Source organism: Anomaloglossus baeobatrachus, chromosome 6, assembly GCF_048569485.1.
Source record: "Anomaloglossus baeobatrachus isolate aAnoBae1 chromosome 6, aAnoBae1.hap1, whole genome shotgun sequence".
In the NCBI taxonomy this organism is placed as follows: domain Eukaryota; kingdom Metazoa; phylum Chordata; class Amphibia; order Anura; family Aromobatidae; genus Anomaloglossus; species Anomaloglossus baeobatrachus.
Window position 1 is genome coordinate 570,768,762 of NC_134358.1, and position 25,575 is coordinate 570,794,336.

Sequence of the window (25,575 nt, forward strand, 5' to 3'; positions counted from 1 at the left end):
CGAGTGCCAGGCCCGGGAAGAGTCTGAATCCTCCTCACACTGAGTGCTGGGCCCGGGAAGAGTCTGAATCCCCCTCACACCGAGTGCCAGGCCCGGGAAGAGTCTGAATCCTCCTCACACCGAGTGCCGGGCCCGGGAAGAGTCTGAATCTTCCTCACACTGAGTGCCGGACCCGGGAAGAGTCTAAACCCTCCTCACACTGAGTGCCGGACCCGGGAAGGGTCTAAATCCTCCTCACACTGAGTGCCAGGCCCGGGAAGAGTCTAAATCCTCCTCACACTGAGTGCCGGGCCCGGGAAGAGTCTGAATCTTCCTCACACTGAGTGCCGGACCCGGGAAGAGTCTAAACCCTCCTCACACTGAGTGCCAGGCCCGGGAAGAGTCTAAACCCTCCTCACACTGAGTATCGGGCCGGGAAGAGTCTAAATTCTCCTCACACTGAGTATCGGGCCGGGAAGAGTCTGAATCCTCCTCACACTGAGTATCGGGCCCGGGAAGAGTCTGAATCCTCCTCACACTGAGTATCGGGCCGGGAAGAGTCTAAATCCTCCTCACACTGAGTATCGGGCCGGGAAGAGTCTGAATCCTCCTCACACTGAGTTTCGGGGCAAGGAAGAGTCTGAATCCTCCTCACACTGAGTGTCGGGCCCAGGAAAAGTCTAAATCCCCCGTACGTTGAGTGCTAGGCCCGGGAAGAGTCTAAATCCTCCTCACGCTGAGTATCGGGTATGGGAAGAGTCTGAATCCTCCTCACATCGAGTGTCGGGCCTGGGAAGAGTCTGAATCCTCCTCACACTGAGTATCGGGGCCGGGAAGAGTCTGAATCCTCCTCACACTGAGTATCGGGGCCGGGAAGAGTCTGCATCCTCCTCACACCGAGTGCTGGGCCCGGGAAGAGTCTGAATCCTCCTCACACTGAGTATCGAGCCCGGGAAGAGTCTAAATCCTCCTCACACTGAGTATCGGGCCGGGAAGAGTCTAAATTCTCCTCACACTGAGTATCGGGCCGGGAAGAGTCTGAATCCTCCTCACACTGAGTATCGGGCCCGGGAAGAGTCTGAATCCTCCTCACACTGAGTATCGGGCCGGGAAGAGTCTAAATCCTCCTCACACTGAGTATCGGGCCGGGAAGAGTCTGAATCCTCCTCACACTGAGTTTCGGGGCAAGGAAGAGTCTGAATCCTCCTCACACTGAGTGCCGGGCCCAGGAAAAGTCTAAATCCCCCGTACATTGAGTGCTAGGCCCGGGAAGAGTCTAAATCCTCCTCACGCTGAGTATCGGGTATGGGAAGAGTCTGAATCCTCCTCACATCGAGTGTCGGGCCTGGGAAGAGTCTGAATCCTCCTCACACTGAGTATCGGGGCCGGGAAGAGTCTGAATCCTCCTCACACTGAGTATCGGGGCCGGGAAGAGTCTGCATCCTCCTCACACTGAGTATCGGGCCGGGAAGAGTCTAAATCCTCCTCACACTGAGTATCGGGCCGGGAAGAGTCTGAATCCTCCTCACACTGAGTTTCGGGGCAAGGAAGAGTCTGAATCCTCCTCACACTGAGTGCCGGGCCCAGGAAAAGTCTAAATCCCCCGTACATTGAGTGCTAGGCCCGGGAAGAGTCTAAATCCTCCTCACGCTGAGTATCGGGTATGGGAAGAGTCTGAATCCTCCTCACATCGAGTGTCGGGCCTGGGAAGAGTCTGAATCCTCCTCACACTGAGTATCGGGGCCGGGAAGAGTCTGAATCCTCCTCACACTGAGTATCGGGGCCGGGAAGAGTCTGCATCCTCCTCACACCGAGTGCTGGGCCCGGGAAGAGTCTGAATCCTCCTCACACTGAGTGCTGGGCCCGGGAAGAGTCTAAATCCTCCTCACACCGAGTGCCAGGCCCGGGAAGAGTCTGAATCCTCCTCACACCGAGTGCTGGGCCCGGGAAGAGTCTGAATCCCCCTCACACCGAGTGCCAGGCCCGGGAAGAGTCTGAATCCTCCTCACACTGAGTGCTGGGCCCGGGAAGAGTCTGAATCCCCCTCACACCGAGTGCCAGGCCCGGGAAGAGTCTGAATCCTCCTCACACCGAGTGCCGGGCCCGGGAAGAGTCTGAATCTTCCTCACACTGAGTGCCGGACCCGGGAAGAGTCTAAACCCTCCTCACACTGAGTGCCGGACCCGGGAAGGGTCTAAATCCTCCTCACACTGAGTGCCAGGCCCGGGAAGAGTCTAAATCCTCCTCACACTGAGTGCCGGGCCCGGGAAGAGTCTGAATCTTCCTCACACTGAGTGCCGGACCCGGGAAGAGTCTAAACCCTCCTCACACTGAGTGCCAGGCCCGGGAAGAGTCTAAACCCTCCTCACACTGAGTGCCAGGCCCGGGAAGAGTCTAAACCCTCCTCACACTGAGTGCCAGGCCCGGGAAGAGTCTAAACCCTCCTCACACTGAGTGCCGGGCCCGGGAAGAGTCTAAATCCTCCTCACACTGAGAGCCGGGCCCGGGAAGAGTCTAAATCCTCCTCACACCGAGTGCCGGGCCCGGGAAGAGTCTGAATCTTCCTCACACTGAGAGCCGGGCCCGGGAAGAGTCTGAATATTCCTCACACTGAGTGCCGGACCCGGGAAGAGTCTGAATCCTTCTCACAGTGAGTGCCGGACCCGGGAAGAGTCTAAATCCTCCTCACACTGAGTGCCGGGCCCGGGAAGAGTCTGAATCCTCCTCACACCGAGTGCCGGGCCCGGGAAGAGTCTGAATCTTCCTCACACTGAGAGCCGGGCCCGGGAAGAGTCTGAATATTCCTCACACTGAGTGCCGGACCCGGGAAGAGTCTGAATCCTTCTCACAGTGAGTATCGGGGCAAGGAAGAGTCTGAATCTTCCTCACACCGAGTGCCGGGCCCGGGAAGAGTCTAAATCCTCCATACACTGAGTATCGGGGCCGGGAAGGGTCTGAATCTGTCACGCTTCCCGGTCCCCGTGCCCCGCTCTCCGGTCACCGTGCCCCGCTCTCCGGTCCCCGTGGTCCGCTCCCCGCTTCCCGGCGGCATCCCCGACTCACTACTCCGGTCCCGGTCTCCTCTTCCTCGCCTGCGCCCTCCATGCGTCCAGCTCCCCGCTCCCGGCGCTCCTCAGCGACGTGGGACACCCTGCCGGGCACCCCTGCTTCCTCTGCACCGCTCCCTGGACTGGCTTCTGGCACACGGGCCTCGCGCATGCGCATTAGGGCGCGCGCGTGGTCATTGACCCTTTCTTAAAGGGCCAGCACCTTGAAACAGCAAATTGCATAGACAGGTACAGGGTATATTGGGATTCTCTTTCCTGGTGGGCGGGGCCTGTTCTACGTGTTTGCTAGACTAGGAGTTCAGGTCCCCGTATTGTTTTGCTCTGTATTAACCCTGTCCTGTCTCGTAGAGCCTGTCCTGCCACACCAGCCGCTCCAAACCACGTCCATTCCGGTACCCTGACGGTGACTTCGGCAGATGTTCCACCACCTCTGCAGCTCCGCCAGTCTCCAGTCCCTGGCTCCGTTGGGTGACCCGTCCCATCGCTCAGCAGGTTCTGGATCCCGCCTGACCCTTCAACCCGGCCTTGGACCGTGAGCCTCGTCACCCGGACTACCGTCCAGAACTCCATGTGTTCGGCAACATCCACCTTTCCAGCTCCCCTACGGACTGTCTGGCTACCAATAGTGCTTCGGCTGCCGTGCATCAAGACCCTCTGGCGGGGTGACCGGCCTGGCCGCCTCCTCAAGGGAAACCGGTGTACGGTCCAGAGTTTCCACCACCCGGACGTAACAGAATCCTCCTCACACCGAGTGCAAGGCCCGGGAAGAGTCTAAATCCTCCTCACACTGAGTATCGGGGCTGGGAAGAATCTGAATCCTCCTCACATGGAGTATCAGGGCTGGGAAGAGTCTAAATCCTCCTCACACTGAGTATCGGGGCTGGGAAGAGTCTAAATCCTCCTCACACTGAGTATCGGGGCTGGGAAGAGTCTGAATCCTCCTCACATGGAGTGCCAAGGCTGGGAATAGTCTGAATGCTCCTCACACCGAGTGCCAGGCCCGGGAAGAATCTGAATCCTCCTCACACCGAGTACCGGGCCCGGGAAGAGTCTGAATCCTCCTCACACCGAGTGCCAGGCCCGGGGAGAGTCTAAATCCCCCGCACACTGAGTATTGGGGCCGGGAAGGGTCTGAATCCTCCTCACACCGAGTGCTAGGCCCGGGAAGAGTCTAAATCCTCCTCACACTGAGTATCGGGGCTGGGAAGAGTCTAAATCCTCCTCACACTGAGTATCGGGGCCGGGAAGAGTCTAAATCCTCCTCACACTGAGTGCCGGGCCCGGGAAGAGTCTAAATCCTCCTCACACTGAGTGCCGGGCCCGGGAAGAGTCTGAATCCTCCTCACACCGAGTGCTAGGCCTGGGAAGAGTCTGAATCCTCCTCACACCAAGTGCCGGGCCCGGGAAGAGTCTGAATCCCCCTCACACCGAGTGCTAGGCCCGGGAAGAGTCTGAATCCTCCTCACACTGGGTGCCGAGCCCGGGAAGAGTCTGAATCTTCCTTACACCGAGTGCTAGGCCCGGGAAGAGTCTGAATCCTCCTCACACCGAGTGCGGGGCCCGGGAAGAGTCTGAATCCTCCTCACACCGAGTGCCAGGCCTGGGAAGAGTCTGAATCCTCCTCACACCGAGTGCGGGGCCCGGGAAGAGTCTGAATCCTCCTCACACCGAGCGCCGGGCCCGGGAAGAGTCTGAATCCTCCTCACACCGAGTGCGGGGCCCGGGAAGAGTCTGAATCCTCCTCACACCGAGTGCCAGGCCTGGGAAGAGTCTGAATCCTCCTCACACCGAGTGCGGGGCCCGGGAAGAGTCTGAATCCTCCTCACACCGAGCGCCGGGCCCGGGAAGAGTCTGAATCCTCCTCACACCGAGTGCGGGGCCCGGGAAGAGTCTGAATCCTCCTCACACTGGGTGCCGAGCCCGGGAAGAATCTGAATCTTCCTCACACCGAGTGCTAGGCCCGGGAAGAGTCTGAATCCTCCTCACACCGAGTGCCGAGCCCGGGAAGAGTCTGAATCCTCCTCACACCGAGTGCCAGGCCCGGGAAGAGTCTGAATCCTCCTCACACCGAGTGCGGGGCCCGGGAAGAGTCTGAATCCTCCTCACACCGAGCGTCGGGGCCCGGGAAGAGTCTGAATCCTCCTCACACCGAGTGCCAGGCCCGGGAAGAGTCTGAATCCTCCTCACACCGAGTGCCAGGCCCGGGAAGAGTCTGAATCCTCCTCACACCGAGTGCTAGGCCCGGGAAGAGTCTGAATCCTCCTCACACCGAGTGCCAGGCCCGGGAAGAGTCTGAATCCTCCTCACACCGAGTGCGGGGCCCGGGAAGAGTCTGAATCCTCCTCACACTGGGTGCCGAGCCCGGGAAGAGTCTGAATCTTCCTCACACCGAGTGCTAGGCCCGGGAAGAGTCTGAATCCTCCTCACACCGAGTGCCGAGCCCGGGAAGAGTCTGAATCCTCCTCACACCGAGTGCCAGGCCCGGGAAGAGTCTGAATCCTCCTCACACCGAGTGCGGGGCCCGGGAAGAGTCTGAATCCTCCTCACACCGAGTGCCAGGCCCGGGAAGAGTCTGAATCCTCCTCACACCGAGTGCGGGGCCCGAGAAGAGTCTGAATCCTCCTCACACCGAGTGCGGGGCCCGGGAAGAGTCTGAATCCTCCTCACACCGAGTGCCGGGCCCGGGAAGAGTCTGAATCCTCCTCACACCGAGTGCGGGGCCCGAGAAGAGTCTGAATCCTCCTCACACCGAGTGCGGGGCCCGGGAAGAGTCTGAATCCTCCTCACACAGGGTGCCGGGCCCGGGAAGAGTCTGAATCCTCCTCACACCGAGTGCGGGGCCCGGGAAGAGTCTGAATCCTCCTCACACCGAGTGCCGGAAGCAGCAAAACCTGCACAAACTCTACAATAATTTCCTACTCAATGAAAAAGCCATTTGTCTGTTTCGGATGAAGCCGCGATAATCCCATAAATGGAGAAATATGAGAAAGAAAATTGGATTTCCAGGACTCAGAGGATGATGGGAAAAGCTAATGACAGAGACAAGGACAGCGCAGGGTCACAGCGGAGGAGCTCGTCACAGTGTGTCACCAGCACATGCTGCGCTCCAGTGATGGAGGACAAGAGGACAAGATGTAATACTGGGATGTACAGAGCTCACCGAACCCATCACCATGGAAATCCATCCCATAATATCCCAGAATGGAAAAGGAAAATCATCAATAACAAACAGCGATATCCACAGTGCCCCCATAATAACAGCGATATCCACAGTGCCTCCATAATAACAGCGATATCCACAGTGCCCCCATAATAACAGCGATATCCACAGTGCCTCCATAATAACAGCGATATCCACAGTGCCTCCATAATAACAGTGATATCCACAGTGCCCCCATAATAACAGCGATATCCACAGTGCCCCCATAATAACAGCAATATCCACAGTGCCCCCATAATAACAGCGATATCCACAGTGCCCCCATAATAACAGCGATATCAACAGTGCCTCCATAATAACAGTGATATCCACAGTGCCTCCATAATAACAGTGATATCCACAGTGCCCCCATAATAACAGCGATATCCACAGTGCCTCCATAATAACAGCGATATCCACAGTGCCCCCATAATAACAGCGATATCCACAGTGCCCCCATAATAACAGCGATATCCACAGTGCCTCCATAATAACAGCGATATCCACAGTGCCCCCATAATAACAGCGATATCCACAGTGCCTCCATAATAACAGCGATATCCACAGTGCCTCCATAATAACAGTGATATCCACAGTGCCCCCATAATAACAGCGATATCCACAGTGCCTCCATAATAACAGCGATATCCAGTGCCTCCATAATAACAGCGATATCCACAGTGCCCCCATAATAACAGCAATATCCACAGTGCCACCATAATAACAGCGATATCCACAGTGCCTCCATAATAACAGCGATATCCACAGTGCCTCCATAATAACAGCGATATCCACAGTGCCCCCATAATAACAGTGATATCCACACTGCCCCCATAATAACAGCGATATTCCCAGTGCCCCCATAATAACAGCGATATACACAGTGCCCCCATAATAACAGCAATATCCACAGTGCCACCATAATAACAGCGATATCCACAGTGCCTCCATAATAACAGCGATATCCACAGTGCCTCCATAATAACAGTGATATCCACAGTGCCCCCATAATAACAGCGATATTCCCAGTGCCCCCATAATAACAGCGATATCCACAGTGCCCCCATAATAACAGTGATATCCACAGCGCCCCCATAATAACAGTGATATCCCCAGTGCCCCCATAATAACAGCGATATACACAGTGCCCCCATAATAACAGCGATATCCACAGTGCCCCCATAATAACAGTGATATCCACAGTGCCCCCATAATAACAGTGATATCCACAGTGCCCTGATATCAGTGTCATCCTTTTTCTATGTATAATGATGGAGCAGGGGTATCATTCTATATTTCGGGGTTCATCGTTATGTTCTGGATTCTTGTCCCCCGTTATTATGTCGCCGGTCCCTGTGCTGAGGTCTGGTCTGGCGCTGAGTGCGGCGCTGGCGATGGATGGAGCCGTTACGCCTGACTTACGCTCCTGACTGTGATGATTCTGGAAGATGAGGGCCCCCCCCACCAGCGTCACAGGACGATGCCCCCACAATTAGCTGCTGTGAATGTAGCATTGCAGTGCTGCAGCCGGGGATGGAGGGGGACAAATTGTGTGAAATCACGCACGAGGTTCAAGGATTTGGCAGAATTTCCAAAATGCTCTCTTTTGTCTTTAACCTGTTTTTACAAATTTTTAACACCAAAAATGCTTTAGAAAAATCACAAAAAATAAATCAAATTCAAAACTCAAACTCCTCCAGAAGCGAGGACTGGCGAGAGCCGCAGCGAAGCAATGGAAAAAGCCGCACGTCAATCATCAGGAGAAAAGAAGGAGCAAAGATGTGAAGAAAAAAATCAAAAATAGAGGAAAAAAAAAGCTCAAAATGTGCACAGAAAAAAATGACATTTTTGTGTACTCACCATAAAATGTCTTTCTTGGAGCCTTTCATTGGGGGACACAGACAGTGGGTTATATGTTGTCTCCAGGGGAGACGTGACACTAGGTTTAAAAAAGAGTTAGCTCCTCCTCCCACAGCATATACCCCGGCTAGGCGGGAACTAGCTCAGTTTGGTGTAAAAGCAGTAGGAGAAGGACAACCAAAACCACAAGGGTGGGAGCTGTGTCCCCCAATGAAAGGCTCCAAGGAAGACATTTTACGGTGAGTACACAAAAATGTCCTTTCCTTTCTCGCCTTTTCATTGGGGGACACAGACAGTGGGACGTCCCAAAGCAGTCCCTGGGTGGGAACTGAACTATTAACAGTGTATAACATCAGACTAAGGCGGGCTTTGCACACTACGACATTGCAGGTGCGATGTCGGTGGGGTCAAATTGAAAATGACGCACTTCCGGCATCGCATGCGACATCGTAGTGTGTAAAGCCTAGATGATACGATTAACGAGCGCAAAAGCGTCGTAATCGTATCACCGGTGCAGCGTCGGCGTAATCCATGATTACGCTGACGCGACAGTCCGATGATGTTGCTCGCTCCTGCGGCAGCACACATCGCTGTGTGTGAAGCCGCAGGAGCGAGGAACATCTCCTACCGGCGTCACTGCGGCTTCCGTAGGATATGCGGAAGGAAGGAGATGGGCGGGATGTTTACATCCCACTCATCTCCGCCCCTCCGCTCCGATTGGCCGCCTGGCGTGTGACGTCGCTATGACGCCGCACGACCCGCCCCCTTAACAAGAAGGCGGGTCGCCGGCCAGAGCGACGGTAGCAGGATAGGTGAGTCCATGTGAAGCTGCCGTAGCGATAATGTTCGCTACGGCAGCTATCACAAGGAAATCGCTGCTGCGACGGGGGCGGGGACTATCGCGCTCGGCATCGCAGCATCGGCCTGCGATGTCGCAGCGTGCAAAGTACCCCTAAGAGCTGACTAACAACTGCAACAGCAGTGAACTCATATGAAAACACTGTCAGAACCGAGCAGTGGCCACTTATAAATGGGCCACTGCCGCCTGAAGGACTTGTCTTCCAAGAGCAGCATCCGCGGAGGCATGCATATGCACTCTGTAGAATTTTGTAAACGTGTGCACACTGGACCAGGTAGCGGCCTTGCAAAGTTGGGCCGCCGAAGCCTGATGGCGGATAGCCCAGGAGCACCCACTGCTCGTGTAGAGTGGGCCCGCACAGATTGAGGGGGAACGACACCTCGTGCTTTGTATGCCCCACAGATGGCAGTCCTGATCCATCGAGAAATCGTGGATTTAGATGCCGGATTGCCCTTCTTGTGTCCTACTGGGAGGACAAAGAGGGCATCGGACTTGCGCAACGGCGCTGTTCTGGAGATGTAGATCCGCAAAGCCCTGACAAGATCTAGAGTGTGAAGGGCTTTTTCAAAGGAGTGGACCGGGGCCGAGCAGAATGACGGCAACACAATGTCCTCGTTCAGGTGGAAGGAGGATACGACCTTCGGAAGAAAGGCGGGGGAAGGAATATCAGGTAAGGTGAACGACAGGAAAGGGCCGCCAGTTCGGACACTCGCCTGATAGAGGTGATGGCGACCAAAAAGGCAACTTTCCAAGACAGTCGCTGGAGAGAGATTTCTCTCAGAGGTTTGAAAGGAGGAAGCTGAAGAGCTCCAAGAACCAGATTCAGATCCCAGGGATCTAAGGAGAGGCGATAAGGAGGGACCAAATGCGCTACCCCTTGAAGGAAGGTACGGACCTGAGGACGAGAAGCCAGCTGCTTCTGGAAAAATACTGACAAGGCACAAACTTGTCCTTTAAGGGTACTGAGAGCAAGACCCGAGTCCAGACCGTCTTGCAGAAAGGCAAGAAGATTAGGGATTGAAAAGGTCAGGGGCGACCGATTATGATGGTCACACCAGGAAAGATAAGTCTTCCATGTCCTGTGGTAAATGCTGGCGGAGGAAGGCTTCCGGGCATTAAGCATGGTATGAACTACCCTGGAAGAAAGACTCGATTTGGCTAGAATCAGGGATTCAAGTGCCACGCCGTCAAATGCAGCTGTGCTGTATTCTGGTGGAATATTGGCCCTTGCGACAGAAGATCCGGGCGGTCGGGAAGACGCCAGGGGGTGTCGCTGAGAAGTTGGAGGTGCTCTGGGTACCAGGCTCTTCTGGGCCAGTCCGGGGCCACGAGGATCACCGGGATTCCCTCCGCTTTGATTTTCTTGATTACTCTCAGAATGAGAGGAAACGGAGGGAAGATGTAGGGCAGGCGAAACTGCGACCATGGAAAGACTAGAACATCGGAGCCGAGCGCTAGCGGATCTCTGGACCGAGATATGAAGGGACGTATTTTGGCATTCATTCGAGACGCCATGAGGTCCACATCCGGGAGTCCCCAACGAAGAGTGATCTGAAGGAACACTTCGTCGTTGTGGAGAACACTGCCCCCCCAGCCTATCAGGCTGGCATCCGTCGTGACTACCTGCCAGTGGACCGGGCGGAAGGACTTCCCTTGAGATAGGGATGAGGCTTGAGTCCACCAGACGAGGGAGCTGAGCACAGGCCGAGACAGGCGGACTGACCGGTCCAGGGAAGCTGGATTCTTGTCCCAGGAGGACAGAAGATCCAGTTGTAGAGGGCGCAGATGGAATTGGGCAAAGGACATGGCTTCTATGACCGCCACCATCTTGCCTAACACTCTCATTCCATTCCGAAGGGATGTGTGACGGCGAGAGCGGAGGGATTGGGCGGCCCGAATCAGGGAAGCCCTCTTGTCCTCTGGAAGGAAACCCGGGACTGAACCGTGTCTATCAGCATACCTAGGAAGGTGATGCATTGATGAGGAATGAGGGATGACTTGTTGAAGTTGATAAGCCACGCTAGCCTTGACAGCATGTCTAGGCAAATCTGCACGCTTTCTGAGGAAACGTGAAGAGCTGCCTTTGACAAGAAGGTCATCCAAATAGGGAACGACTAGGATGCCTCTGGGGTGTAAAATGGACATGACGGCCGCCATGACCTTTGTGAAGACCCGAGGCGCAGTGGCCAGCCCAAAGGGGAAGGCCCTGAATTGGAAATGACGGTGTCCTACGGCAAAGCGAAGGAACCGTTGATGAGAGACACATATGGGAATGTGTAAATAAGCATCTTGAACGTCTATGGAAGCTAGGAATTCTCCCAGTTCCATGGCGGCTATCACTGCTCTCAGTGATTCCATTCGGAAAGTTCGAATCCATACGAATTTGTTCAGCCGTTTGAGGTCCAAGATAGGGCGGACAGAGCCATCTTTTTGGGAAGGACAAAAAGGTTTGAATAGAAACCTTTGCCGCGCTGTTCCAGGGGCACTGGAATGATAACGTTTGCTTTCTGTAAAAAGGCTAATGCCTGAAATAAGGCCTGGCTTTGCGTTTTGGACTTTGGAAGACGAGAACGCAGAAACCTGTTGGCCGGCAGGGAATGGAAATCGATCTTGTAACCTGAGGTGACGATTTCTCGAACCCAGGCATCGTGTGTTCTAGCCAGATATCCCGAAAAAGCAGAAGCCGCCCTCCCACAGGAGTCGGATCTGAGGGATGCCTGGCGTCATGCTGAGGGGGCCTGTACAGAGCGAGGTCCTTTGGATTTAGGTTGCTTGGAGAGGGAACGCCAAGAAGAGCCCCTTGAGGGACCGGATCCTCGATCTGAGCATTGGGACGATCCTTGGGCTGATGGTTTTTGGGGGGCAGGCCAAAAGGACTGCCTGCGCCAAGAAGATTTTTTGAAATTTCTGGCCACAGGCCGCTTTTGTGGTAGAATGGTACTTTTACCACCCGTCGCCTCAGATATAAGTTTGTCCAGGGATTCACCAAACAGATGAAGACCCTGGAAGGGAAGTGTGGACAGGGACTTCTTGGAGGCACTGTCCGCTTTCCATATTTTTAGCCACAGAACCTTGCGGGTGAAGACAGCATTGGCTGCCGTTAGGGCTGACCAGCTAGCTGCATCTAGGGAGCCGTGAAGCAAATAATTAGAGGCTAGAGAGAACAAATCAAGAATCTCAAGAGCCTCTGGAGGAATATTGCAAGGGCGAAGCAACTTGCGCAGGTTCCTACTCCACACGCTCATAGGTCTTGCCACCCATGTCATGGCAAACAGGGGGCGCAGAGAGGAGCCCGAAGCCTGGAAAATAGATTTGACTGCAGCCTCAACTGCGCGGTCGGACGAGTCCTTGAGAGACGCGTTGTCTGAGACAGACATAACCGTGTGTTTAGCCAGTCTGGATACTGGCGGATCCACAACGGGGGGTACCGGCCAGGGCTTAACCATTTCCTGAGAAAAGGTATAAGCGAATGAAGAGGAGGATTTTTTATTAAACCTCCTATCAGGGTGATCCCACCGTTTAGATATGATTTGATGAAAAATCGGATCCTGGGCAAAGGACTTAGGAGGCTTCTTGGCTCGCTTGATTGCCGACTGAAAAGTCGAGTCCGAGGGCTGATCAGAAATCGACAGAGAGTGATTGACAGCCGCTATCAGAGTGTCTTCCATATGCCTAGACTCAGAAGGGACATCTGAATCAGAGTCAGAGTCTCGGGAATCGTAACTACTAAAGGTCACGGAGCCTGAGTCAGACTGACCATCGTGTGAGTCAGATGAGGCATAGCGGTCGCAATGGCGCCTTTTGGAGACAACCTTTTTACGTACTGGGGATGATACACCAGACGAAGGCGGGCTCCTCTGAAGGAGCTGAGCCGGGGGGAGGCTGCGGGAGCCTGTGGAAGGCTGGGATATCTGAGCGGCCAGGTCATCTAACCTTTTAGACATCAGAAGAGCCCATGCAGGGATAGCCTCATCCGACGGGGGTGCTGCCTGAATGGTGGCCGGGGCCGAACCCACAGATTGCACGACCCCCTGGTCTGGCAACGCCTGTTGTGACACTGTAGTAGGGACATGGCAGCCCCGGCAGAGTGGATAGCTTCGCCCATTGGGAAACGAGCTTCCACAGGTGGTGCAAACATAGTACAGGTCCATAGAGGATGCCTGGGAAGCTTTATCACCCTTGCGGTTTTTACGCATGTCAGCAACAAACGTACAATTATACTGTGAGCCTCTAGCAGTATTACACTACTGTGGGTGAGGAGCTACTAGCAGTATTAGAAAGGGACTGCTATACAGAGCTGGTATATACCAATAGTAAAGTGGCATACACTGCCAAACAGTCGGTATATACAGTTAGGTCCAGAAATATTTGGACAGTGACACAAGTTTTGTTATTTTAGCTGTTTACAAAAACATGTTCAGAAATACAATTCTATATATAAATGGGCTGAAAGTGCACACTCCCAGCTGCAATATGAGAGTTTTCACATCCAAATCGGAGAAAGGGTTTAGGAATCATAGCTCTGTAATGCATAGCCTCCTCTTTTTGAAAGGACCAAAAGTAATTGGACAAGGGACTCTAAGGGCTGCAATTAACTCTGAAGGCGTCTCCCTCGTTAACCTGTAATCAATGAAGTAGTTAAAAGGTCTGGGGTTGATTACAGGTGTGTGGTTTTGCATTTGGAAGCTGTTGCTGTGACCAGACAACATGCGGTCTAAGGAACTCTCAATTGAGGTGAAGCAGAACATCCTGAGGCTGAAAAAAAATAAAAAATCCATCAGAGAGATAGCAGACATGCTTGGAGTAGCAAAATCAACCGTCGGGTACATTCTGAGAAAAAAGGAATTGACTGGTGAGCTTGGGAACTCAAAAAGGCCTGGGCGTCCACGGATGACAACAGTGGTGGATGATCGCCGCATACTTTCTTTGGTGAAGAAGAACCCGTTCACAACATCAACTGAAGTCCAGAACACTCTCAGTGAAGTAGGTGTATCTGTCTCTAATTCACCAGTAAAGAGAAGACTCCATGAAAGTAAATACAAAGGGTTCACATCTAGATGCAAACCATTCATCAATTCCAAAAATAGACAGGCCAGAGTTACATTTGCTGAAAAACACCTCATGAAGCCAGCTCAGTTCTGGAAAAGTATTCTATGGACAGATGAGACAAAGATCAACCTGTACCAGAATGATGGGAAGAAAAAAGACTGGAGAAGAAAGGGAACGGCACATGATCCAAGGCACACCACATCCTCTGTAAAACATGGTGGAGGCAACGTGATGGCATGGGCATGCATGGCTTTCAATGGCACTGGGTCACTTGTGTTTATTGATGACATAACAGCAGACAAGAGTAGCCGGATGAATTCTGAAGTGTACCGGGATATACTTTCAGCCCAGATTCAGCCAAATGCCGCAAAGTTGATCGGACGGCGCTTCATAGTACAGATGGACAATGACCCCAAGCATACAGCCAAAGCTACCCAGGAGTTCATGAGTGCAAAAAAGTGGAACATTCTGCAATGGCCAAGTCAATCACCAGATCTTAACCCAATTGAGCATGCATTTCACTTGCTCAAATCCAGACTTAAGACGGAAAGACCCACAAACAAGCAAGACCTGAAGGCTGCGGCTGTAAAGGCCTGGCAAAGCATTAAGAAGGAGGAAACCCAGCGTTTGGTGATGTCCATGGGTTCCAGACTTAAGGCAGTGATTGCCTCCAAAGGATTCGCAACAAAATATTGAAAATAAAAATATTTTGTTTGGGTTTGGTTTATTTGTCCAATTACTTTTGACCTCCTAAAATGTGGAGTGTTTGTAAAGAAATGTGACAATTCCTACAATTTCTATCAGATATTTCTGTTCAAACCTTCAAATTAAACGTTACAATCTGCACTTGAATTCTGTTGTAGAGGTTTCATTTCAAATCCAATGTGGTGGCATGCAGAGCCCAACTCGCCAAAATTGTGTCACTGTCCAAAGATTTCTGGACCTAACTGTACCTGCAGGCACAGTGTTGTGAATGTAAGGCTGCTTTCACACTACGTTTATTTAACATGCGTCCTGAACGTTTTTTTGCTGCAAAAGCGGATCCTGCTTTTAGAGCAAAAAATGCATGCAAACGCATGTGTTATTTTGCAGGATCCTGTCACTGGATGTTTAGGGGCGGGCATTGGCGTCATGTGATCGGGAGTGAGGGGAACTAAACGTGCCAGACTGGGAGCCGGCATCTGACAGCTGCGAGGCTCGTAACCAAGGTAAACATCGGGTATACTTGCTTGGATACCCGATATTTACTTTGGTTACGAGCGTCTGCAGCTCTCAGGTGGGGGAGAGGGAGGGGGAGAGACAGAGAGGTAGGAGAGAGATAGACTGATCACGGAGGCTGGCTTCTGGGCATGCTCAGTAGAGCAAGCAGGATCCTGCCTACAGCACGCCAGCGTTCACATGCGTTTGCGTGCTGTTTAGTCAGGATCCAGCAATTTGCAGAAGTTGGACGCAGCTCAAAAACGCTACAAGTAGCGTTTTTGAAAGATGTTAAAAAACTGCAAGTCGCTGGATCCTCACTATAATGCACGCAAACGCAGGTGAACGCATGTTAACGCGAGTCCATTGCAAATGCATTGAAATGAAAACGCATTTGCACTGGATCCATTTCTGCGTTTAAAAAACGTTCAGGACGCATGTTAAAAAGACGTAGTGTGAAAGCCGCCTTAGTTATGTTTTGGCTGCTGGGAGGCTCCCTCTGGTGGCCAGGAATGGTTTGGACTTGGACCAGGTGTGTTGTGCAGTGGGTGTTTCCTTTGCTAACTCTCTGCTTATTTAAGTCCTGGTCTGATTGCAGGCTGTTGCCGGATGTCAGTTGTTCTTTGTACCTCCAGCCTGCTTAATCCTGCTTTACACCACATCTACTCCAGATAAGTGCTTGCTCTTTATTTATTGTCTGGTTCTTTTGTTTATCTGGGTTTGTCATTTGTTGTGGTTGGTTTCAGTTTATTTGCTTGCAGGGATTTTCCCCCTCAGTGGATTGTTGGGGAACTCCCTGCAGTTCTGTGTGGAGTATAGCTCCTTTGGGTCCATGTGTTTATGGCTTGTTGAATTTGTTATAATTCCTGTTTTCTGTTCATTGGTATGACAAGGGCACCTAGTATAGGACGGAGTTCAGATCGAGCGATCTGAGGGCCTTTTTGTACTATCAGGAAGTTGGTATTTTGCAGGGTTTTTCTCTGGCTACCATCAGTCCCTTTCCTGTCCTTTCCTATTTTAGTCAGCGGGGGCCTCACCTTTTGCTAATCCTGTCATCTACCTGTGTATTGTGTTTTCCTATATCACCGCAGTCTTTGAATGTGGGGGGCTTGCTATTCTTGTCTATTTTCTGAGGCAGAGAGTTATTCATCTTTCCTACCTTTAGGATAGCTAGTTCTCCGGCTGCGTTCGCGGTGCACAGGATGTTAGTTCACCCCTCGGCTACTTCTAGTTGTGATGGTTAGTAAGGGGATGGCGGCCAGATTAGTTGCCAATGCTCTTGTCACCTTTTGCCAATGATTTTTGGTGGTCTTCCATGGTTCCGGATCATAACAGCACAGTCAGTATATACCGCTGAAAGCTGATTTACACCGCCAGCCAGCAGGCACACACCGCTAGAAAGACAGCGATATACCACTGAGCAGAGCGGTATATAGTGCTGCAGAGTTGCAGAGCCAAGGAGGCGATCTCACCCGTGTCTGCTCCCCACATGTAATGGCGTCCAGTGTTCTCTGGCAGCATGGGAGGGGAAAGACGACCCACTAGAGGGAGCGGCTTCTGGAGCAGTGGAGGGGGCGTTGCTAAGAATGCAGGCCGAAGCCGGGAGCTAAATTTATGATGCTTCCCCCGGATCCCGGCCAGCATCGCCCCACCGGCGCCTCCTCAGGCGGCGGTTGGATGCAGTGGACGGATACACGTCATCTCCATACCTGCTCTTGCTCCGTCTGAAGACGTGTCGGTCCTGGGATGTGGAGATCTCGGAGACGCATCTTCGGCTCAAGGCTAGCAGGTGCTCGGCTCTGCTTAGCCCTCTGGAGCTACCTTTGTGAGGTGCTTCCAGGGAGCCTGGAGGGGTACGCAGACCCGACCACTTGGGCGCGAGGGAAGACTGATGGCTTTTGCACGCCAGGTTTCCTCTGCCCGTAAGCGGGGGGACCGAGGGTGAGCACACCCTGGTATTGCCCCATAGTCAAAAATAGAATAAAATCACAAAGAAAAGAAATAAATAAACAAAAAACATGAGCTGGCCTGGGGCACCTCTGGTGGGGCTCAGGCCAGACATGTCAGTCTCCCTGCTGACACTAGAAAGAACTGAGCTAGTTCCCGCCTAGCCGGGGTTATATGCTGTGGGAGGAGGAGCTAACTCTTTTTTACACCTAGTGTCAAGCCTCCCCTGGAGACAACATATAACCACTGTCTGTGTCCCCCAATGAAAAGGCGAGAAAGGAACAAAAATATAAAAAAACACAAAAAAACAGAAACTCCTCCGGAGGCGGGGACTGGCGAGAGCCGCAGCGAAGCAATGCACATCTGGAAAAAGCCGCACGTCAATCATCAGGAGAAAAGAAGGAGCAAAGATGTGAAGAAAAAAATCAAAAATAGAGGAAAAAAAAGGCTCAAAATGTGCACAGGAAAAAACAAAAATATAAAAAAACACGAAAAAACGGAAATGACTCCAGAAAATGAGAGAAAAAAAATGGGGAATTACTTAAAAAGTGGCAAATGATGAGTTAGACTAAAACATCTGTGTTTAATACGCCCCAATGTGTTCGCACCAATGTCCCAGTCTGACGAGGAGTCATTGTAATTTTTTTTTTTTATCACATTTTTTCAACATTTTGGGGAAAGTGACTTTTGTGCTACAAGTTTCCAAAAGCATTAAAGAAAAAAAATAGCATTTTTAATTTTGCTCAAAATTCATTAACTTCATTCCTCATTTTGAAGAATTTGGCTCCAGACCTTCAGTGAATCGGACCCTCGGGGTTTGTAATGAGCCGTTCCTTTACAGCCGTCTACTTCTATAATTCATTTGTGGCACTGGCTTAAAAAACGGCATCAAAGAAAGGAATGCTGCAGCCAGCCGTAATTCTACAATTCCCCGGATTATTATAGATCTTACAGAAGCGAAGCCATAAAACTGTTTATCCTCTTAATATATTGCAATCATTGTAGTATATAGCACTGTGTACTTACAATTGCCCATTTTTCCTATCTACCCAGTTAATTCCTCTCTTTTCTATTAGGTCTATGATATCACGTTATTAGATACAGACTCACTGTTTTATGTAAAATCAGGAAGTCAGGAAGTAAGGATAGTTGGGGTCACTGTGAGGATACTTGGGGGTCACTGTGATGATACTTGGGGGTCACTGAGGATAGTTGGGGTCACTGTGAGGATCTTTGGGGTCACTGTGAGGATCGTTGGGGTCACTGTGTGGATAGTTGGGGGTCACTGTGAAGATAGTTGGGGTCACTGTGAGGATCGTTGGGGTCACTGTGAGGATCGTTGGGGGTCACTGTGAGGATAGTTGGGGTCACTGAGGATAGGTGGGGGTCACTGTGAGGATCGTTGGGGGTCACTGTGAGGATAGTTGGGGTCACTGTGAGGATAGGTGGGGGTCACTGTGAGGATAGGTGGGGGTCACTGAGGATAGGTGGAGGTCACTGTGAGGATCGTTGGGGGTCACTGTGTGGATAGTTGGGGGTCACTGAGGATAGTTGGGGGTCACTGTGAGGATAGTTGGGGTCACTGTGAGGATAGCTGGGGGTCACTGTGAGGATAGTTGGGGGTCACTGTGAGGATAGCTGGGGGTCACTGTGAGGATAGCTGGGGGTCACTGTGAGGATAGCTGGGGGTCACTGTGAGGATAGTTGGGGGTCACTGTGAGGATAGTTGGGGGTCACTGTGAGGATAGTTGGGGTCACTGTGAGGATAGTTGGGGGTCACTGTGAGGATAGTTGGGGGTCACTGTGAGGATAGTTGGGGTCACTGTGAGGATAGTTGGGGGTCGCTGTGAGGATAGTTGGGGGTCGCTGTGAGGATAGTTGGTGGTCCCTGTGAGGATAGTTGGGGGTCGCTGTGAGGATAGTTGGGGGTCGCTGTGAGGATAGTTGGGGGTCGCTGTGAGGATAGTTGGGGGTCCCTGTGAGGATAGTTGGGGGTCGCTGTGAGGATAGTTGGGGGTCGCTGTGAGGATAGTTGGGGGTCACTGTTTGTTTTTTGCTCCTCAGATTTTTTTCAAACAGGATGAAACGTCAGCAAACGTCAGAAAATGTTAATAAATGACAAATATTTCAATGTTACAAAGTGTCATAATCAGAGCCCTCCTCACTCCCTGATCTGCGATCGCCCGCCTGCTCCATATAATGAGGCAGAAGATTACAAGGGATTAATAGGGATTAATAGGGATTACACAGGACGGTGGCACAGGTTTCCTGGAAACACGAATCATTCATGACACATTGATGGATTTCTATAAATCCGCACTTTATCTCCCGAATATTGGAGCGAATTCCTGACAGATGACAGCGGAGCCCACGTCACAGGGGAACACGCAGGACGGCCGGGGGACAACACCGAGCACCGGGGGTGCAGATAACACCGAGCACATCACCCCAGGATCAGCGGGGGCCGGGGGTGCAGATAACACCGAGCACATCACCCCAGGATCAGCGGGGGCCGGGGGTGCAGATAACACCGAGCACATCACCCCAGGATCAGCGGGGGCCGGGGGTAACACCGAGCACATCACCCGAGGATCAGCGGGGGCCGGGGGGTAACACCGAGCACATCACCCCAGGATCAGCGGGAGCCGGGGGGTAACACCGAGCACATCACCCCAGGATCAGCGGGAGCCGGGGGGTAACACCGAGCACATCACCCCAGGATCAGCGGGGGCCGGGGGGTAACACCGAGCACATCACCCCAGGATCAGCGGGAGCCGGGGGTAACACCGAGCACATCACCCCAGGATCAGCGGGGGCCGGGGGGTAACACCGAGCACATCACCCCAGGATCAGCGGGGGCCGGGGGTAACACCGAGCACATCACCCCAGGATCAGCGGGGACCGGGGGTAACACCGAGCACATCACCCCAGGATCAGCGGGGGCCGAGGGGTAACACCGAGCACATCACCCCAGGATCAGCGGGGGCCGGGGGGATAACACCGAGCACATCACCCCAGGATCAGCGGGGGTCGGGGGTAACACCGAGCACATCACCCCAGGATCAGCGGGGGCCGGGGGGTAACACCGAGCACATCACCCAGGATCAGCGGGGGCCGGGGGGTAACACCGAGCACATCACCCCAGGATCAGCGGGGGCCGGGGGGTAACACCGAGCACATCACCCCAGGATCAGCGGGGGCCGGGGGTAACACCGAGCACATCACCCAGGATCAGCGGGGGCCGGGGGGTAACACCGAGCACATCACCCCAGGATCAGCGGGGGCCGGGGGTAACACCGAGCACATCACCCAGGATCAGCGGGGGCCGGGGGGTAACACCGAGCACATCACCCCAGGATCAGCGGGGGCCGGGGGGTAACACCGAGCACATCACCCCAGGATCAGCGGGGGCCGGGGGGTAACACCGAGCACATCACCCAAGGATCAGCGGGGGCCGGGGGGTAACACCGAGCACATCACCCCAGGATCAGCGGGGGCCGGGGGGTAACACCGAGCACAACACCCAGGATCAGCGGGGGCCGGGGGGTAACACCGAGCACATCACCCCAGGATCAGCGGGGGCCGGGGGGATAACACCGAGCACATCACCCCAGGATCAGCGGGGGCCGGGGTGATAACACCGAGCACATCACCCCAGGATCAGCGGGGGCCGGGGTGATAACACCGAGCACATCACCCAGGATCAGCGGGGGCCGGGGGGTAACACCGAGCACATCACCCCAGGATCAGCGGGGGCCGGGGGGTGCGGATACCACCGAGCACATCACCCCAGGATCAGCGGGGGCCGGGGGGTAACACCGAGCACATCACCCCAGCATCAGCGGGGGCCGGGGGTAACACCGAGCACATCACCCAGGATCAGCGGGGGCCGGGGGGTAACACCGAGCACATCACCCCAGGATCAGCGGGGACCGGGGGTAACACCGAGCACATCACCCCAGGATCAGCGGGGGCCGGGGGGATAACACCGAGCACATCACCCCAGGATCAGCGGGGGCCGGGGGTAACACCGAGCACATCACCCCAGGATCAGCGGGGGCCGGGGGTAACACCGAGCACATCACCCCAGGATCAGCGGGGGCCGGGGGTAACACCGAGGACATCACCCCAGGATCAGCGGGGGCCGAGGACACATTGTATACACCATATTCAGGGGATACATTATATACTCAGTATATACAGGGGATACACATGCACAGGGGATACACACACACAGGGGATACACACACACAGGGGATACACATACACAGGGGATACACACACACAGGGGATACACACACACAGGGGATACACATACACAGGGGATACACACACACAGGGGATACACACGCACAGGGGATACACACGCACAGGGGATACACACACACAGGGGATACACACACACACAGGGGATACACACACACAGGGGATACACACACACAGGGGATACACACGCACAGGGGATACACACACACAGGGGATACACATGCACAGGGGATACACACACACAGGGGATACACACACACAGGGGATACACACACACAGGGGATACACATGCACAGGGGATACACACACACAGGGGATACACACACACAGGGGATACACACACACAGGGGATACACATGCACAGGGGATACACACACACAGGTGATACACACACACAGGGGATATACACACACAGGGGATACACACACACAGGGGATACACATGCACAGGGGATACACACACACAGGGGATACACACGCACAGGTGATACACACACACAGGTGATACACACACACAGGGGATACACACACACAGGGGATACACACACACAGGGGATACACACACACAGGGGATACACACGCACAGGGGATACACATGCACAGGGGATACACACACACAGGTGATACACACACACAGGTGATACACACACACAGGGGATACACACGCACAGGTGATACACACACACAGGTGATACACACACACAGGGGATACACACACACAGGGGATACACACACACAGGGGATACACACACACAGGGGATACACACGCACAGGGGATACACATGCACAGGGGATACACACACACAGGTGATACACACACACAGGTGATACACACACACAGGGGATACACATGCACAGGTGATACACACACACAGGGGATACACATGCACAGGTGATACACACACACACAGGGGATACACACACACAGGTGATACACACACACAGGTGATACACACACAGGGGATACACATGCACAGGTGATACACACACACAGGGGATACACATGCACAGGTGATACACACACACAGGGGATACACACGGGGACATATAAAGGAGAAACATTGTGTACTTAGTATATACAGGGGATACAAAAAATACTGAGTATATACAGGCGATGCACACAGGGGATACATTATATACACAGCTTATACAGGGGGGACACAGGGGATACAATACATACACTATTTAGGGGATAGACAGTATATACAGGGGATATATATGGGGGACACTCATAGGGGATACACAATATATACACTGTATTTAGGGGATATACAATACACACAGGGGATACACACAGGGGATACACACACAGGGGATACACACACACACAGTGGATGGATACACACACACAGGGGATACACACACACAAGGGATACACACACACAAGGGATACACACACACAGGGGATACACACAGGGGATACACACACACAAGGGATACACACACACAGGGGATACACACACACACAGGGGATACACACACAGGGGATACACACACACAGAGGGGATACACACACACAGGGGATACACACACACACAGGGGATACACACACAGGGGATACACACACACACAGAGGGGATACACACACACACAGGGGATACACACACACACACAGGGGATACACACACAGGGGATACACACACACACACAGAGGGGATACACACACACACAAGGGATACACACACACAAGGGATACACACACACAAGGGATACACACACACAAGGGATACACACAGGGGATACACACACACACACACAGGGGATACACACACAGTGGATGGATACACACATAGGGGATACACACACATAGGGGATACACACACACAGGGGATACACACACACAAGGGATACACACACACAGGGGATACACACACACACAGGGGATACACACACAGGGGATACACACACACACAGAGGGGATACACACACACACAGGGGATACACACACACACAGGGGATACACACACAGGGGATACACACACACAGGGGATACACACACACAGGGGATACACACACACACAAGGGATACACACACACAAGGGATACACACACACAAGGGATACACACAGGGGATACACACACACACACACACACAGGGGATACACACACACGGGGATACACACACAGGGGATAAACACACAGGGGATACACAGAGGGGATACACAAACACAGGGGACACACACAGGGGACACACACACACACACACAGGGGATACACACACACACAGGGGACACACACACACACACAGGGGATACACACACACACACAGGGGACACACACAGGGGATATATACACACAGGGGATACACACACACACACACACACACACACAGGGGATACACACACACAGGGGATACACACACACAGGGGACACACACAAACACACAGGGGATACACACAGGGGATATATACACACAGGGGATGGATACACACACAGGGGATACACACACAGGGGATACACACACAGGGGATACACAGAGGGGATACACACACACAGGGGACACACACAGGGGATACACACACACACAGGGGATACACACACACACACACAGGGGACACACACAGGGGATACACACACAGGGGATACACACACACAGGGGATACACACACACAGGGGATACACACACAGGGGATACACACACACACAGGGGATACACACACACAGGTGATACACACACACAGGGGACACACACAGGGGATACACACACACACACACAGGGGACACACACACACACAGGGGATACACACAGGGGATATATACACACACATACACACATACAGGGGACACACACACACAGGGGACACACACACACACAGGGGATACACACAGGGGATATATACACACACAGGGGATATATACACACAGGGGATATATACACACACAGGGGATATATACACACAGGGGATATATACACACACAGGGGATACACACACATACACACACACAGGAGACACACACACACAGGAGACACACACACACACACACACAGGGGATACACACAGGGATATATACACACACAGGGGATACACACACATACACACACACAGGAGACACACACACAGGAGACACACACACACACACACAGGGGATACACACAGGGGATATATACACACACAGGGGATATATACACACACAGGGGATATATACACACAGGAGATACACACACACAGGGGATGGATACACACAGGGGATGGATACACACGGGACAGATACGCTGTATCCTCCGGTCACTTCTCTTTCATTCTCCCACAGAAACTTTGCTCCTAGCCCCGCAGTGACTGGTGTCCATGCTGTGAGTGGCACACAATAATGGGAGCAATGCTCTGCAGCTGCAGCTCCTCTCACCTCCACCATCTGCCCCTGCGAGCCCCGCACACACAGCAGCAGCAGCACATGGGGCAGCAGCAGCAGGGTCCTCCGCTCCGGGGTCCTCCGCTCCGGGGTCCTCCGCTCCGGGGTCCTCCGCTCCGGGGTCCTCCGCTCCGGGGTCTTCGCCATCTTCCCTCCTCCTCGGGCTCAGCCTCTCGCTGCTCGCACAGGCCGGAGATGTCGCCTCATCCCAGAGGATGTCTAATTAATGAGCCTGGTGTCATTTACACGGGAGGGGGCAGGGAAGAGCCAGAGACTGACAACAGCGAGCACAGGAGACACAGGGAGGACCAGCCCCAGAGACTGACAGCAGCGAACACAGGAGACACAGGGAGGACCAGCCCCAGAGACTGACAGCAGCGAGCACAGGAGACACAGGGAGGACCAGCCCCAGAGACTGACAGCAGCGAGCACAGGAGACACAGGGAGGACCAGCCCCAGAGACTGACAACAGCGAGCACAGGAGACACAGGGAGGACCAGCCCCAGAGACTGACAACAGCGAGCACAGGAGACACAGGGAGGACCAGCCCCAGAGACTGACAGCAGCGAGCACAGGAGACACAGGGAGGACCAGCCCCAGAGACTGACAGCAGCGAGCACAGGAGACACAGGGAGGACCAGCCACAGAGACTGACAACAGCGAGCACAGGAGACACAGGGAGGACCAGCCCCAGAGACTGACAGCAGCGAACACAGGAGACACAGGGAGGACCAGCCCCAGAGACTGACAACAGCGAGCACAGGAGACACAGGGAGGACCAGCCCCAGAGACTGACAGCAG

General features: G+C 53.4%; 1 protein-coding gene across 2 annotated transcripts in view; it reads right to left on the reverse strand.

Annotated features, from left to right (window-relative positions):
• LOC142244652 (transmembrane inner ear expressed protein-like) overlaps positions 1 to 25,137 on the reverse strand; it is a 94,406-nt gene extending 69,269 nt beyond the window's left edge. The window contains exon 1 of one of the 2 annotated variants that reach the window (XM_075316917.1): positions 24,769 to 25,137. In XM_075316917.1, coding sequence (XP_075173032.1) covers positions 24,769 to 24,921 — 153 coding nt within the window. In that variant the 5' untranslated portion in view covers positions 24,922 to 25,137. The remainder of the gene's footprint in view (positions 1 to 24,768) is intronic. The other variant, XM_075316919.1, reaches the window with a different exon arrangement.
• Between the last annotated feature and the right edge of the window lie 438 nt (positions 25,138 to 25,575).